The sequence below is a fragment of the Hyla sarda genome, chromosome 5 (assembly GCF_029499605.1).
Source record: "Hyla sarda isolate aHylSar1 chromosome 5, aHylSar1.hap1, whole genome shotgun sequence".
In the NCBI taxonomy this organism is placed as follows: domain Eukaryota; kingdom Metazoa; phylum Chordata; class Amphibia; order Anura; family Hylidae; genus Hyla; species Hyla sarda.
The window spans coordinates 25,802,109-25,819,372 of record NC_079193.1 but is presented as its reverse complement, the minus strand read 5'-3'; the positions used below and the strand labels follow the sequence as shown (position 1 = coordinate 25,819,372).

Genomic DNA, 17,264 nt, shown 5'->3' with positions numbered 1-17,264 from the left:
TAGAAAAAAAGAAGGCTTAGGGGCGACCTAATGACTATGTATAAATATATCAGGGGACAGTACAGAGATCTTTCCCATGATCTATTTATACCCAGGACTGTATCTATAACAAGGGGACATCCTCTACGTCTAGAGGAAAGACGGTTTCTACACCAGCACAGACGGGGGTTCTTTACTGTAAGAGCAGTGGGACTGTAGAATTCTCTCCCGGAGGAGGTGGTCATGGGGAACTCTGTAAAAGAATTCAGGGATTTATTCTGATGCCATATTTGGAGTCGGGAAGGAATTTTTACCTCTAGTATGAGGGTTTTTTGCCTTCCTCTGGATCAACTCAGTAGGGACTCATTAGGGATATAGGTTGAACGTGATGGACTCTGGTCTTTTTTCAACCTTATGAACTATGTTACTATGTTACCTCCTGTACTGGGCCACCACAACACAACATTATTTTACATTATTACAGGTTAGACAATGGAGCAGTGGGCACAACACATAGACAGTAGGGATGCCAGAGGCAGTCTTTAGCCCACAGGACAGCCTTTGGTGCTGGGACACCACACTCATGTACACCTTCCCAGCCTCATATTCACCCCCCCCCCCAAGCCTCATATCCACACCCTCTCAGCCTCATATTCACCAAACCCCCCCCCAGCCTGATTCACGTCCCATATACACCCCTCAGCCTGATTCAACTCCCATGAGCCTCATGTTCTCTCCCCCTGAGCCTGATTCTTGCTCCTCCGCCTCATAAACAACCCCGAGCCCGATTTATCTTGTTCAGCCTTATAATCACATCACCTGAGCCTCATACACCCCATCTGGGCCCCATATTCAAACCCCCCCTAGCCCAATTCTTTCCCGCTCACACCCCATTAGCCTCCTATTCACCCCTCCCAAGCATGATGCACAATTGAGGATTTTCCTAGTAGAGTGACGGAAAATATTGATTTTATTAAGACAGGAGGCGAATATCAGAATGCATTATCCTTCTTTATTTTGCCCATTAGCAGAAAGAATGACAGTGTTAAACATAAAAAGAAAAAGAAAACACAGGTGTCCAAGCACCTAGTAACCATAGCAACTCCCTCCTCCATCCCACCAATCCAAGCATAGACTGCCCTATATAACCAAGCTGCAGCCCCTCCTCCTCCTCTTTCTTTATGCCGTGACGAAGTCCAGCATCGAAACTGCAGAACTCGCGCGGCGGCGTCCACACGGAGGATCTTGAACCAATAACGCAGAACGTCAATCTTCAAACAGGAACGATCAACCGGATAGGTCACGCAGCTGACCCCAACAAAGAACCGTGGCAAGGCAGAACCATTCTTCAATATCCTGAAAACAACAAAGGTTATAAATAATAACGGGTAGGGGAAACGGGTGGGATGATATTCGCCTCCTGTCTTAATAAAATCAATATTTTCCGTCACTCTACTAGGAAAATCCTCAATTTTATTGCAGACAGGAGGCTCATATCAGAATGCATGTTCAAAGCACAGTACATAGAGAAGCATCATAAATCCATCACAATACAGACATAGACACATGTACAGTAGGTTTAAAATAGAACGTACGGAATGTATCCTCGGACGACCAGTCGGCCGCCCTCAAGAGTTCCGAAAGCGAGCCACCCGTCTGAAGGACTTTGGTCGACATCGCACTCCTAGTGGAGTGAGCCGTGAACAGTGACACATCAATACCCGCTAAGGACATTGTCAATTTCACCCACCGAGCCAATGTCGGGGAGGAAACCGGTAAATATGGCGGACAATAGGAGATGAGGAGCTGCGCCGAACCCGTCGGACGACGCGTAGCTGTCTTCAACTCATAAGATCGAAGACATCGCACGACACACAATTTCGGGCGCGTCGGAAAAAATGGGAAGAAAACCGAACGTAGATCGGTTTTGGTCCTACGACAAATGGAAAAACGAACCCCATCGGGAACAAATTGTTTCCTGGAAATATCCAGGGCCCGTACGTCTGACACACGCTTGATGGAGACCAGGCATAACAACATTGTCAATTTAAACGACAGGAGTTTAAGAGACAAGTCGTCATTGTCTTCCCATGTCTCAAACATGCGTAATACACTGCTAACATCCCACGTGGTGAGATATCGCGAAGAAGGCGGTCTCTTAAACCGCATCCCCCTCATAAGACGGCAGACAATAGGGTGTTGTCCAACCAGCAAGCCATCCACCAACCCATGGGAGGCGGAAATAGCCGAGCGATAAACGTTAATCGTGCGATAAGCTTTCCCCGCCTCAAAAGACTCCGAGAGGTAATTAATGACCTCCGCTACAGGGGCACGTACGGGATCCAAATCCCGTCGTGAGCACCAACGAAGCCAAAGTCCCCAGGCTGATCGATAAGCCGATCTGGTACCTGGAGCCCAAGCGTCATTGATGAGGTCAGAAGCCGATTGCGAAATGCGGCCCCCAAGCGAAGGTGTCCCGAGATCAACCATGCCAATAGCGGCAGTTGATCGTCCGATGTCAAGGGATGAAGATTCCCTGAGGGGTCTCGAAGCAACGTGAGTAGAGGCGGACACAACCTCGGCACATCTATGGCCATCCCCAGGACCTGGGGAAACCATGACTGAGTCGGCCACCAGGGGGTGATCAACACCAGCGTCGCTTTTTGGGACACCGTCTGCCATAATACTCTGGGGATCATGGCAAATGGCGGGAAGGCGTACAGAGTGCTCTGTGGCCACACTTGAAGAAACGCGTCCGTCGCCATGGCGTCCGGATCCGGTCGCCAACTGAAAAATCGTGGCAGCTGTCGATTGAGACGAGATGCGAATAAGTCGATACTCAATGGCCCCCACAGGGCATGGATCGCCTGGAACACCGTTGGTTCCAACATCCAATCGCTGGAGTCCGTGAGGTACCTGGAGTTCCAGTCCGCAATGGCGTTGGAAATTCCAGGAAGATACTCCGCGGTCAACAATATATTCCGCTGAAGGCAGAATTGCCAAAGGACCGTCGCGAGATCTGCGAGGATCTTGGATTTCGTGCCTCCCAGGCGGTTGATGTATTGAACGGCTGCTACATTGTCCATGCGCAGCAGGATACAACAATCCGACCTGTGGAAAGCGAAACTCCTCAGGGCAAAGGTGCCCGCGAGAAGTTCCAGGCAATTGATGTGCAAACACATTTCTGATGGTGACCACTTGCCTCCGGACGTCGATGCCCCACAGCGGGCACCCCAACCCCGCAGGCTGGCGTCTGATTCTATCACTAAGTCCGGTTTGGAATTGAAAATTGTCTTCCCATTCCAAACCTGGGCATGACGTAGCCACCACAGGAGTTCTCCCTTGGCTTCTGCGGATAGTGGCACTTCGGTTGAGTAGGGCAAACCCTCCCTCAAGTGCCGAATCTTCAGTCTCTGCAGCGCCCTGTAGTGTAAGGGGGCAGGGAAGATCGCCTGGATGGAGGCTGTCAGCAGACCGACCACCCGAGCGAGCGCCCGCAATGAGACCACCTCTGCACGGAGAAGCTTCCGGATCTCCTTGCGGATCGTAGTCAGTTTCCTCGTGGGCAGACTCAGGGTGGCCAAGTGGGTATCCACCTCGAACCCCAGGAACTCCGTCCGTCGAGACGGCGTGAGTACCGACTTCTCTACGTTGAGCAAAAAGCCCAACTCCGAGAGCAGAGCGGCCGTCCATTGGACATGCTGCACGGCCAACGCGTACGTGGACGCCATGATCAGAATATCGTCGAGATAGACGATCAGGCGTACCCCCCGGCTCCTGAGCAAAGCCATGACCGGTCTCAGCAGTTTGGTGAAGCACCATGGTGCTGAAGAAAGGCCGAACGGGAGGCATGCAAATTCCCATTTGCGACCTTCCCAACAGAACTGAAGATATGGACGGGAAGAAAGGTGTATCGGCACGGTCAGATACGCGTCTTTCAGATCTATCTTCGCCAACCAGTCTCCTGGTAGCAAAAGATCTCTGAGAAGATGTATCCCCTCCATCTTGAAGTGGCGATACAAAACGTACTCGTTTAAATGTTTCAAGTTTATGACCGGGCGGTGACCTCCGTCCTTCTTTTTGACCAAGAAAATATTGCTCACATAACCCGGAGCGTCCCAAGACACCTCCTGAATGGCGTGCTTCAACTGCAGATCCATCAATTCTGAGCGGATCAGGGCCTTGTCGGCGTCCGCGAAGTGTATCGCTGGCGGCGAACAAGTCTGTATCGGAGGATAGAGAAATTCTATTTGATAGCCGGTTACAGTTTGCAAGACCCACGGGTCGGATGTGATCCGGGACCAGGTCCGGGAAAAATACCCCAGCCTGCCCCCCACAGGAACCCATGTTAATGACAGAATAGGCAGTCTCACCTGTGCCCCTGGATCTTGGGTATCCGCGGCTGGCACCCCTCGCTCTCCACGGACGTCCTCTAGGCGGAAAGAATGGAGTCGAGGGCTGTGGTGGCTGGGGAACTGGTGTGTAATATTGTCTGTCAGGCATGTAGTGGCCCCTGTTATAGGGTCTATAGTTGGTGGCACGGCCGGAAGGGCGACCCCTACCCCTTCCAGCCCTGGGGAAAACCTTGTTAGCGCCCACCTTTTTTAAAGAGGATTGGGCTTTGTCAAGGCCCGAGAAAAGGCCAACATACTTATTTATATTTTTAAGAAAGGCCTCCCCGAATAGTAAACCGTCCGCTGGCGGACCAGGTTCGTCGGTAGCCAGGTGAGTAAGTTGGGGATCCAGCCGCATAAGGATGGATCTCCGGCGTTCCGTAGACGCCGCAGTGTTTGCATTGCCGAGCAAGCAAACTGCTCGTAATGCCCAGCCCCGTAAAATGTCTGCATCAATTACTTCACCTGAAGCGACAGCATGTTCGGCCAATTGTAAAATCTTAGTCATAGGCCCAAGGACATCCAACAATTTGTCCTGAACAGTTTTGAAAGATTTGTCAATACCCTTTTTAGGGTTTTTACCGGTCTTAACCAGATAGCGCACCAGAATGGGGTCCAACTCTGGCGTCGTGGCGACATTATTGGGCAGTGACGGTCGTGGACACTCCGCCCTCAGTTTATTGCGGTTGCGACCATCTAAAGATTTGCGCAGCCAAGCCGAAACATAATCAGCCACCTGTGACATGGGCGTCCACTCCCCCGAACGGGGGTGTTTGATATTCTCCGGGCTGAAGAATGGAATTCCCATGGAATCCAAGATCGCCCCGGGGGCGCTTGTGTCAGCGGAGCCATGTGGAGGAGAACGACTTGCGTTCCCTTCCAGATCCTCGTCCTCCAACTCATATAAATCATCATCCCCAGAGTCTGAGGTGCCATCTGAATCTTCAACAAAAGAATCGGGTTTATTACGCCTGGAGGACCGAGAGGTTCCACCGGGCACGTCATCCCCATCTGTGGGGTTCTGAGCACTCACATTGGTATCCTCAGGAGGCACTGAGGTCTTAGTTAGTTTAGAACCACCTCCAATAGTAGGTGTATTGGTAAGGTGGGTATCTAAGTCGGAGCAATAGCGTCTCTTCCGGTCCGACTTGCCGGGTCTTAGTAGGCTGGAAGCCTGGGATTGTATGTGGGAGGCGACCAAGGGGGTATCTGAAGAGGCCGGCCCTTCCCGGTGTTGCCGTGACAACGCCATGGAAACAGATTTTGATATGCTGTCATTGACAGATGACATGGCGGAGGCCAGGGCGGATTGGACCGATGTAGACACCATCTGTTGCAATAATTCAGAAGGGGCTAGGATATGGTCCTGAGATGAATGAGTCAGCCCACCATTAGGTGGAGATAGCTGATCATCAGACATGATGTAGTTAAAATATGTATGGATGTACAATATAAGTGTGCAGTCCCAGCTGTAAAGAGAGAACAGACAGAGGGACTAGCATTAACTGCAGTGAATAAATAACCTATAATTATACCAGAGTATACAATAAGAGAGAGAGAGAAAAATGTTCGCAATAATGCGCAGCGAAAAAATCCCACTCAGTTGCGAACTGGGTAAGGCGATATTAATGCGCCAGCGCCGAATGATGAACGGAGGGGCCGCGGGGAATCCCTGAGTCGGCGACCGACGAAACGGCCGGGCCGCGCAACCAAGGGACTCGCCGGGGCACCACACAGAAGGCCCCGCACGTAGGCGAGGTAACAGGCCAAAACGCTCGCGAAGCGAACGTGCGGACACGCCCCCCTGCAGCGCGCGAAGCGCTCAGGAGATCTCAGACTGAAAGCCGGAGAAGAAGGGGGGCGGAGTCAGGAAAAATGGCGGAGCGCCAAAGGGGAGAAAAAATAAGTGAGACAGAACAACGGTACAGTTCCCTGGGTCTGAAATACCGACCCAGAGGACGAAAAAAGGGGAAACGGATATAGATATATAGATGTATATAGATAGAAAAAAGAGAGGGGGGAGGGAGAGAGATAAAGATAGAGAGAGAGAGAGGGAGAGGGACCCTCGCTCCCTCAGAAGCTGGCCACAGAGGGCAGAAGTCCCCCAACCCTGGGAGTACAGGGTAAAGGGAGAAATTACAGTGTGGGTGACAGGAATGAGAATTATTAATGCACTTATCTGTTAGACACTGATGCTGCTAACGAGCAGAAAGAAAGAGGAGGAGGAGGGGCTGCAGCTTGGTTATATAGGGCAGTCTATGCTTGGATTGGTGGGATGGAGGAGGGAGTTGCTATGGTTACTAGGTGCTTGGACACCTGTGTTTTCTTTTTCTTTTTATGTTTAACACTGTCATTCTTTCTGCTAATGGGCAAAATAAAGAAGGATAATGCATTCTGATATGAGCCTCCTGTCTGCAATAAAATTCATCAGCCTCATATTCCCCCCCCCCCCAGCCAGGATTCATGCCCTATGATCAGTCACATATTCACACTTTTATTTTAAATTTTGTTCCACCCATTTGACTATTCAGTCAGGGGTAACAAGGACACAGCTTGTAATACCAGAGGGAAGGTGGAGATTGTTGCTCTTCATAAATTGCCCCTAATAGGGTATTCCTATGTTTAAAAAAATGTATACCCTGTCCACGGAATAAGAGATAACAAGCTGATCGGTAGGAGTGTGACCACTGGGACCCCCCACTAATTTAAATAGGACAATGTTCCAATGTTCAGCTGTCCAATGGTGAATGAAAGGAGCATAGGCTAAGCACGTGCAGTGCCCTCCATTCATTCATTCTTAATTTATTATGTCCTTATTCTTGGGATTGGGTGGGTTTCATCGGGTGGGTCTAAGCAGTCATACCCTCTACGATCAGCTTAGGGGATAACTACTACTTCAGATGTGAATACCCCTTTAAGCTGTTTGTGTGGACCTGGCCTAGCTGGATTCTATACATTCTAAGATTTGTTTAGGCCTATATAAGTTATTATTTTTTTAATCTTTTATAATTGCTATCTATTAAACTTTATTTACTAGAAGCCTTTACGTATAGACAGATTTATCTTAGCTTTTGGAGTTGGCCGGGGTCTAATGAACATTTTTAAAGGGTGTATAAATTTACACTTTATCTCTAGCAATTACCGTATTTTTCGCCGTATAAGACGCACTTTTTCTTCCCCAAAACTGGAGGGAAAAAGTTGGTGCGTCTTATACGGCGAATACACCCCTATCGCGGCGGTCCCTGCGGCCATCAACGGCCGGGACCCGCGGCTAATACAGGACATCACCGATTGCGGTGATGCCCTGTATTAACCCTTCAGACGCGGCGATCAAAGCTGACCGCCGCGTCTGAAGGGAAAGTGACACTAACCCGGCTGTTCAGTCGGGCTGTTCAGGACCGCAGCGATTTCGACCGCGGCGGTCCCGAACAGCCCGACTGAATAGCCGGGTTAGTGCTTACAGGACACCGGGAGGGACCTTACCTGCCTCCTCGGTGTCTTCTCCGTTCAGGGATCCCCTGTATGGCCGGCGCTCTCCATCCTCGTCGCCGCGTACGTGCGTCGTGGTGCGTAACGACGTGATGGCGGCAACGGAGAGCAAGGATACCCGGCCGGCAGCAGAGACGTTCTGGAGCGACGGGGACAGCGATGGAGCGTCATCCAGGGCAGCGGTGACGGGTCCGGAGCGGCGGGGACACGTGAGTATTACCTCCTATGCAGTGGTCTTCAATCTGCGGACCTCCAGATGTTGCAAAACTACAACTCCCAGCATGCCCGGACAGCCAACGGCTGTCCGGGCATGCTGGGAGTTGTAGTTTTGCAACATCTGGAGGTTCCGCAGGTTGAAGACCACTATTGGGTTAAAAATCTTTATTTTTTTAGATTTTGCACCTATAAATTGGGTGCGTCTTATACGCCGGTGCGTCCTATAGGATGAAAAATACGGTACTATTCATAAATAACTCAGACTGCAACGTCCGATTGGATGCTTGATCCTTTCTTTTCTTTACATTATCTGCTGGGGGAGAGGGGGCACACCCTCATACACATAAGATTTAGCCAAATTGGTAGTGGGCGGATTCTGTCTTCTGTTGTGTATACATACCTAACACTTGTGCGAGATTAGCTCCATAGAACCAGTCAAATAGCAGTAAGATACCAGTCACAAAAAGTAAAGTTTAAACAAGGCTTCTGCTGTCTTTATTTTTCAGTAACAAAATAAATACATCCTTCACAAAAATACATTCTGCTTGTCAAGTGCTAACTATACATAAAATTTCCCGGTCTATACAGGTGGCTTACTACCAGCCACCCAACAAAGTAGACAACAAATGTCCTACTCACAGAGGTCACAAGGTCTCCTTTTTGAGGCTGTAAACCTCCAGATTCAAACTCCCATCAGAGGGTTCGGTTCCTCACAGTCTCTGGCATACTGACTCTCACCTAGTTTTAACAAATAGTGACAAGTTGTCTTCAGCACCTGTGCTGATCTGGTCTAGTCTGCAAACCTGGAGTAGCCCAGGAGGGGGATGAAAAGCCCCACAACCATACCTGCCATTCATCCCAGACAAAATCAGGCTCAAGAACAGGATTTACCCAAAAGTCCCTAGCAAGCTCATTCTTGCCAGGAATTTTAACTATATCCTGGATTCCCCATATCTCATCAAGCTTTCACTAGATGGGTTATACACTTTATGAAACCTGGTATCCATGTATGATAGGTACCTCCACGTACGATCGGTACCTCCACGTACGATAGGTACCTCCACGTATGATAGGTACCTCCACGTATGATAGGTACCTCCACGTATGATAGGTACCTCCACGTACGATAGGTACCTCCACGTATGATAGGTACCTCCACGTACGATAGGTACCTCCACGTACGATAGGTACCTCCACGTATGATAGGTACCTCCACGTACGATAGGTACCTCCACGTATGATAGGTACCTCCACGTACGATAGGTACCTCCACGTATGATAGGTACCTCCACGTGCGATAGGTACCTCCACGTATGATAGGTACCTCCACGTGCGATAGGTACCTTTGGACACAATATAGCTGCCCCTGACGACCATTCCTGTCACTGCGCCATACACTATATACATAAATAAGTCTCTGTATCCACCTCACCTGTCCCTGTGCTGTTCTACATCACCTCTCTGACATTTCTCTGTCTATTATCTCCCATTCATTTGTGCTGCCATAAAGCACTCACTCCCTGCTGCACTGTCTATATAGACAATAAAGGGAAAAAAAACATATGTGTCTCCAATATGGCTGCCTCCAGGGACATTCTTTAAATAAAATAAAAAGGAACATGCAAATATATATATATATATTTTTATTTTTTTAGGAACAAACACATTATTTCTCTTCTACAAAATGATATGTAATGAATGACTCTATAATGACTTACGAGACATTCCCTTTAAGCACGTCCGCATGAGTGAATATTTCCAGGGACTTGGGAGCAGCTGGATGAAGGATGAGATCATCAATAATATTAATGTGTTTATAAAGTAAACCGATACCCGAAATCATATATAGTAAAGCCCCTGTAGAGACCCCGGACGTCGCAGCGCAGTCCGAATGAATCAAACTGTGGAAGATTGGCAGGTTCTATTGCCTGTTATAATACACAGGGAGCCGTCAACAGCTCCATGTGTGTATATGGGATTGTGCGCTCCTGCCATATGGACGGAGCCTGGTAGGTGGTAGGAGTCCGACAAGGGCAATAGTGTCTTCTCGGACCTATTTATTTAGTTAAAGGCCTTGTCTATTTATTTAGGGTGAGCGAGTAAGGAAGCATTTGTGAAGTGATGAAAGCCATTTCTCAAGAGGAGCGCTGTGCAAAAAAAAAAAAGCAAAAAAATACAGTATTTTTCTACAGGCTCTGTTTGTTATGCTTCGACATTTTCACTAAAACTAGTTAAACAGACAGATATTATAAAAGATTTCCAGAAACGTATTTGAGAATCTGCAGACCACTTCCGAGCTGAAGAGGCGCCTAGGAATTTTGCACCTTGAATAAGAAAAGGACTGTTCGCCCTACAGATGGGTGTCATTGGCAGACAGAAAATAAACATTTTTGTTTCAAAAAGTGAAAATCTTTAAAAGGGGCTAAGATGGTGGCATTCCGATCAGATATAATGGCTCTGCTGACAGAAGCCCCTTCTACATACTAAACCCCCCCCCCCCCCCTCCCCATCCACCATACACTCCCCCCAATCCAGATGGAACCTATACCTTTTATCCAGCATTGCATTATTTCCAAATGGCCACACAAAGCACATGACCAAAGTAACCGAAGCTCACACGGCTACCGCAGAAGTGAGGGGGATTTGCACATACGCCCGAGCCAAGAGATGTATTTACCTCAGTATAATATCCTCATTTAGGACGCAGCACAGAGGATTTGTGTACACACCTAGGGCTAATGGATGTATTGGAAGACGTTGACTGTATGTGTGGTACTGGGATGTAATAGCTGATAATGTCAATATGGGGAGATGGATTTCTGATTACATTACGGTAGAAAAAGTGGCGCCATCTAGTTTTCTGTAGAAAAAAAAAAAGACTAAAGCTGTTAGGAAGCACAGTCTATCCTTTGTACATTTAATATTTTAGCAGAGGTACTCTCTGTGATAGCTTTTTTGTCAGGGGACCTTCGGTACAGGCGGACAAAAATGCCAGCCCAGTATTTTAACCCCTTTAGCACCACTATTGGTGCAACCCCAAAACGCCATCTGAATAGCGGCTAACTTGTAATATTATTTTTTTTAAAGAGTTATCTGAGCTTTGTTTGGAATTCTTTATTAAGTTCACCATGACCACTTCCTCGGGCAGAGAGTTCCATAGTCTCACTGCTCTTACATCTACATAGACAGAGATTCTTTACTGTAACAGATCAAAACTAGGACAAGGTTGTTAGAAAGCCGGGGTTCATTGGGTGCTCGTGGGTGGCAGTACAGGTCGAGCGATTCGTCAAATATAGAAAACACTGCTAATATTTCTTATCCAATAAGCCATATGTCAAGGGTCTTTATTAGGCATCAGACGTGGCCTACTGAAGGCCCTTGGCATTTGTGCGGACACGCTGCATGGTTTTATTTGGAGATAAATGCTGAATAGTCATTTGGTCACGTGTCATCTCCTAACCAATCAATGAAGGAGAAATCCCCAAGTCTATGGACTACCTTCCTCTCCTAGGGAAATAAGATGACCTAAACTTGTTAGAACTAGTTCCAGCTTGGTCATCATCAGAGCTACATGTGTGTCCCTCAGCTCTGCTCCAAATAAAGAGACAAGTAAAGTGGTCCTAGGTTTCATACTATCAGGCATACTCTACAACTAGGCCATATGTCACCTGTCTAATCTACAATTAAAGGGATTATCCAGGAATTTAAAAAAAACAGAGCTAGTTTCTTTCAAAAACCGCTCCACGTCTGTCCCCAGGTTGTGTGTGGTATTACAACTTGGCTACATTCACTTCAATGGAATTGAGCTGCAGAAACCACACCCAACCTGGAAACAGACAGGGAGCGGCTTTTGAAAAAAAATTTGCTCTGTTTTTCTATTCCTGGACAACCCCTTTAAGCTGTTCCTGATCCATGTCCTGTTCGCACTTTGAAAATACGTTCTACATTATCTTCGCGATGGAGCACATTGTCTTTCCAAGAGAGAAGTTGTACAAGGGTCTCTCTTTCTTACACCTTTTAGGCCTACGGTTGGGTCAGTGCTATCTATTTTCCATGTCAGAATGACTTCCCCGGATGTAGCTTTCTCATTGTCATGTCACAGGGAGCCATTGAAGCATGACTGAAATGAAGTCCTGTTTTGTACCTTGCACAATGATGAACCAACCTTTGAAGATCTTCATCCGAGCACCAGTCTCAGAAAGCATATATATATATATATATATATATATATATATATATATATATAATCCTGCAGTAGACATCCCATGTGCTTGTACTAAAGCACCTACAATTTACTAAATTCAGCAATGCTCCAAAGTTGTTATCTACAGAGCGGTATTAAAGAAATTGTATTTTATTGGAATTGTGGAAGGAGTTCAGTAAAGTTTACAAGTTGTTTCACAGGTCTTATTCCTGTGCTTTGTGGATCAGAGAAACTTGGAGTTAGTACCACTCTGCCATGTGACATATTCATCAAGGACTACTTATATATACAGTACATAGTTATTAGGTCAGGCCCCGACCTCTCAATCTCAGCAGCATTAATATGTGTTTACAGGGGATATTCATGGGGAGGGTTTTCACAGGACTTCAACCTGCAGTCAATAGTGCATAAAAAAACCAAACTTACCTCCAGCTCTCCAGCGGTGGCTCCATTAAGCCGCTCTGGTCCCCAGCTGCACTCCTCTTCCACTCAGAAATTGTAACGTCAAGTGTGAACTTTTAACTGCCTAAGTCCTGAAAAAAACTCCCGATGGATAACCCCTTTAAATCTGCTTTCATCTTAAAGTGGTACTCCAGGGAAGTATATATATATGTAGAAAGCTCCAAAGCCACCACACTTCCTGGATAAGTTCCCTGTAAACCATCCTCTCTGATATGCATGACTCTTTTGGCCCCTGTTGTCTTCTCTGGCTGCTTGATATTCTTTGCCATCTTTCTCTCCCCTTGCCTACATCTCCCAGCAATCACTGCAGCTCTGCTCTGCCAGGCCCAACCTCCTGCTCTGAGCAGCAGAGAGAGATTCAGTGTCTGATTGGCTGAGGCTGCACACACCTCTCAGTTCTTAGCACTAAAGATAGCATGACTCATCAGTGCAGGGCAAAAACCACGGGGTCTTTGTCTTTCAGGAGGGTGGGGGCTGCTTTCAGAGAGGGAGTTGGACAGACTGAGACAGAGTGGATGGCAGGATGATGTCATTTCCTCACTTCATGCATGTGACAACCAAATTAAATAGGTTGATGAGAGGGAATGAAAGGGCTATGGGTTTATTTCCCCGGACAACCCCTTTAATTCGTAACTTGCCCACTGCTAAAAAGCAAGGGGCTGGTTGTCCTGTGGTTCCCTGGCAAATGTCATTTTGATGGTATGCCCTGCATTTTAATGGCTTATTACTGTTTGCACTATGCACTTCATGTTCTCTGGAAGCCTAAGTTTGTAGTTTGGTGCCATCACAATATTTGTACTTCCTAACTACTAGATGGTGTGTATGTAATATAACTTTGCTATGCCGTCTGTGTTATACATTGTTGGATATCTGTATGAGGTGATATTGCCTGAGGTGATGAGCCCCTCTTTCAGTCGCTGTGTTCTTCCTTTTAATGTATTTGTAGGATTTTATTATGTTTGATTTAGTTTCTGCAGTCACATACGTTTTCTTGTAGGCTGTTCTTGTTTTTGACACACTGAGATAAATATCACTTGGTTACTAATAGTTACCTAGGGGCTACTTAATGTGTTGGAAATGTATGCATTCCCTATATGGTGGTACTTAAGCTATTGCACAATAGGTTGATAAAGTGAGCATTATACAGATTTAGAAGTCCCATGCAAGTCTAAGGGACTTCCGGCAAATCTGCATCTTGCTTGCTTTAGCTGGAGGCAAGTCTTGGGCTATGAAGTTGCCAGCAGATTTAAACACTCATTCTACCGCCGGACCAACACCGGGGTGGCACTTTAAACTTCTGCTGCTTTGCAGGACTCTTAGTCAGATTTTTACACAGATACATTTGTGGTAGCCTTTGGGGGGATATAATACAGTGGGGGTGTTGCTTCAGTATTTGAGGGGTTAATTTAACCCCTGTCACTCGTGACGCCAGGGTGAGGGATAATACGCTGAGATAAATCTTCGGCCTATCACCACCCTTCCCAGAAACGATAGGTGCGTGCTTAAATGAATGAAGGTCCACAATAGGGATGAACTTGAACTTGCATAAACTTTACTGATACTATACATTTAGTGGCTAAGTGAGAGGTGACAAGGGGAAGACTAGAAAAGAGGGATCCCGACGTCCTAGGGACTCTGACTATGGGGACCTCTACATAGGTAACGTATAAAATACGGTACTGGGACACCACAAACCCCCTTACTTAAAATAAGTCGACCTCGACGCCTGTCTCCTAAGGCAGAGGAACTAGGACTAAAACAGGATTATATACATATATATTTTTCCTATACATCCTGACAAAACCTAAGTAAACATTAAACACATTCTCCGGATACTCTTACTAGTATCTTGACTAGACAATAGGAATCTATCTAGACATTTTGATGCTACCTGGACAGTGATGAAACTATCTAACCTTTAGTTTCTAGCTCCTTAAACATTTATTATAGCTCTCTATAACATTTATGAGGCTAACTAGACATTACTACAGCTCTCTATACATTTTAGCTTCAAGCTGACTATACATTTTGAAATCTCACACATTTTTTTCTTTTTGCCAACAATAAGTTACCTGTTAGTACATGAGCGGTATACTGGCTAGCCGGAAGCTAGGTCTATCGGCTACACACTACTTACCCCTAGAGCACTTCCAAATAACCTACCTAGGTTACCTTTAGAAATAAGTGTTCAATTCTATACTCGCAAGGGCACCTACTGGCCAGGTAGAGCATCTCACACACGTAATACAGAGAAAAGACATATGAGTATACCTAACAGTGGCAGGAATTGGACATCAATAGGCTACAATTCCTAAGTGTTTCTTGAATGTGAGATATATTTTATTTTTGTGTATGTACTGAAATAGATTGAGGTAGTACATTTAAGTGAGTAGTCTAGAGTACTATGTGTGCAAGTACTATCTTAAGGGTAAGTTTCCCTACTGTTTTTTTTTTAGAAAGGTGCTAGCGATTGGTGACAGCAGCAATACTACCCTCGGAGGAGCCGGGGTGTCACCTATTAAGTAACTACTAAAACACCTTTTAGCATTTTTATATCTTTGTATGTACATGTGTACAAGAGTTATTTACATTTTTGTGTTTGGTGTACACGCGCATATAGCGGACAATTTTCTGGGTACAACCTTGACTTACTTTTATGTACACAGACATGAAGCTATTCTTCTTGTGTACAAGAACCATATACATTTTTACAAGAGTCAGGCGCATACATCTGATAAGTGCAACATTTTGGTGAAAAAGTCCTATAAATATAGGGTTATGTACATAAAACGGTCATGTAAGGATCTGCAGTCCACCTACACTAGGAGTCTATGGGAAACACGTCTTTACCACAATTTGCCGGGCACAAAACTTACGAATCTCCTACTGGCTAGGAGTCTCTTGACCTGATGGTCAGGCACAAAGCTTGATGGTTACGTTGCTGAACTTCAAACTGGAACAGTCTTAGCACAGTCCTGCTAGGCACTTGTCTTGAACTTTGTTACTGTAAAACAAAAGTGGTTAGCATAGAAAAGCAATAAACATTACTTTACAGTCCTTCAAAAGACATTTCTTCTGAATCTTCTTGTGCTTCTTGTAGATCCTCTATATCTGCTAACATCTGGAGCAGGCGATGAGTTAATGTAACTCTCCCACACCACATTGGTGAGAGTAGAATGGTTAACAGTAGGATTTAGAGTGGCCAAAGGCTTACTGGCCAGAATGTAAGTGGGGCAATAGGGCTCAAGCACCATCTCCAAATTAGGAATGGGGCAAAACACTTTCGTCGGTACCCTGGAAGCAGGCAAACTCTCCACATCAGAAGAGGGCCTTGGTACATAGGTTGGTACCTGTGCAGGAGGCAAACTCTCATTGCTCCGAGAGGGCCTAGGTACGTACGTTAGTACCTCTGGAACAGAAAAACTCTCATTGCTCCGAGAGGGTCTAGGTACGGTCTTTGGTGCCCGCAATTTAGGCTTACTTTCTTGAACTTGAGCAGGACTTGGCACTTTACTGTACACAGAAGGTGATTGATGCTGTAGAGGCTCCTCCTCCTTGAGTACGTTGGTGGAGGCATCAGGAGCAGACCATTTCGGCCTCAGGTCCCTGAAGGGATCTGATTCCCAATCTGTAGACGGAAAGTATTTGAAGGGAAACTGTGTTGGGGCTGTTGGTCTTGTGACCGCTGCAGCCCATTCTCCAAGCGGGCTCTGGACGGGGGTGTACTCCACAATTTCACCACCTCCAAGTTGACGTCACGAGCCTTCGGAGCTGTACTGTGCTCTAAATGAACACCGGGTGCAGCAGGGAGAACGTGGGGGTCCCCAGCAGTGGGAGCCCCACGATCAAACATCTTATCCCCCATCCTTTGGAGAAGGGATGAGATATCTATGGGCGGAGTACCCCTTTAACTCATTAACTTCTTTGTTAGGCATGTTCTCCCACCTGCTCAGAAGTCAGTGTGTAGTGAGGGGGAGGAGGGAGCTGTGACCATCACCTAATGCCAATGGTAAATCCTGTGTTATCTATACATAGATGTTATCTATTACTGTAATCCTGTCTGTGATGATGATGAGAAGAATGTTTCCCCACAGAACAGGAAACAGGAATGAAAAGTGTAAGGATTATTTTAATATCTAAATAATAATATAAGAAATTGGAAAAAAATCACTAAAAATTCTCAAAATAAATATGTGGTTATTTTCTGAAGACACATTTCCTTTAAACTATTGCCTCTTTGCAGCCTCAGTTTGCATTAGTAATTCGATTTTTTTACAGATACACTTAGGCTGGGTTCACACCACGTTTTTCAAATACGGTAACCGTATACGATTTTCCGCAAAATAACGTATACAACTGTATCCGAAACCGTATGCATAGAGAATGCATTGTAAACCGTATTCCAAATGTTGTGTACGGTTGCATCCGTTTTGCCTCGGATACGGTTTTGCCGATTTTTCAACCGTAGGCAAAAACGCTGTCGACCACGTTTTTGCCTCCGGTTGGAAAACCGTATGCGA

At 46.3% G+C, this 17,264-nt stretch overlaps 1 protein-coding gene across 1 annotated transcript; it reads right to left on the bottom strand.

The window, feature by feature from the left end:
* Positions 1 to 990: 990 nt before the first annotated feature.
* Positions 991 to 6,740, bottom strand: LOC130272507 (uncharacterized). The gene is made up of 2 exons (XM_056518361.1): positions 4,353 to 6,740; positions 991 to 1,335 (listed from the first exon to the last, which is right to left on the bottom strand). The coding sequence occupies exons 1-2, from the start codon at positions 5,791 to 5,793 to the stop codon at positions 1,328 to 1,330; spliced, it is 1,449 nt and encodes a 482-aa protein (XP_056374336.1). The 5' UTR covers positions 5,794 to 6,740; the 3' UTR covers positions 991 to 1,327.
* Positions 6,741 to 17,264: the final 10,524 nt, after the last annotated feature.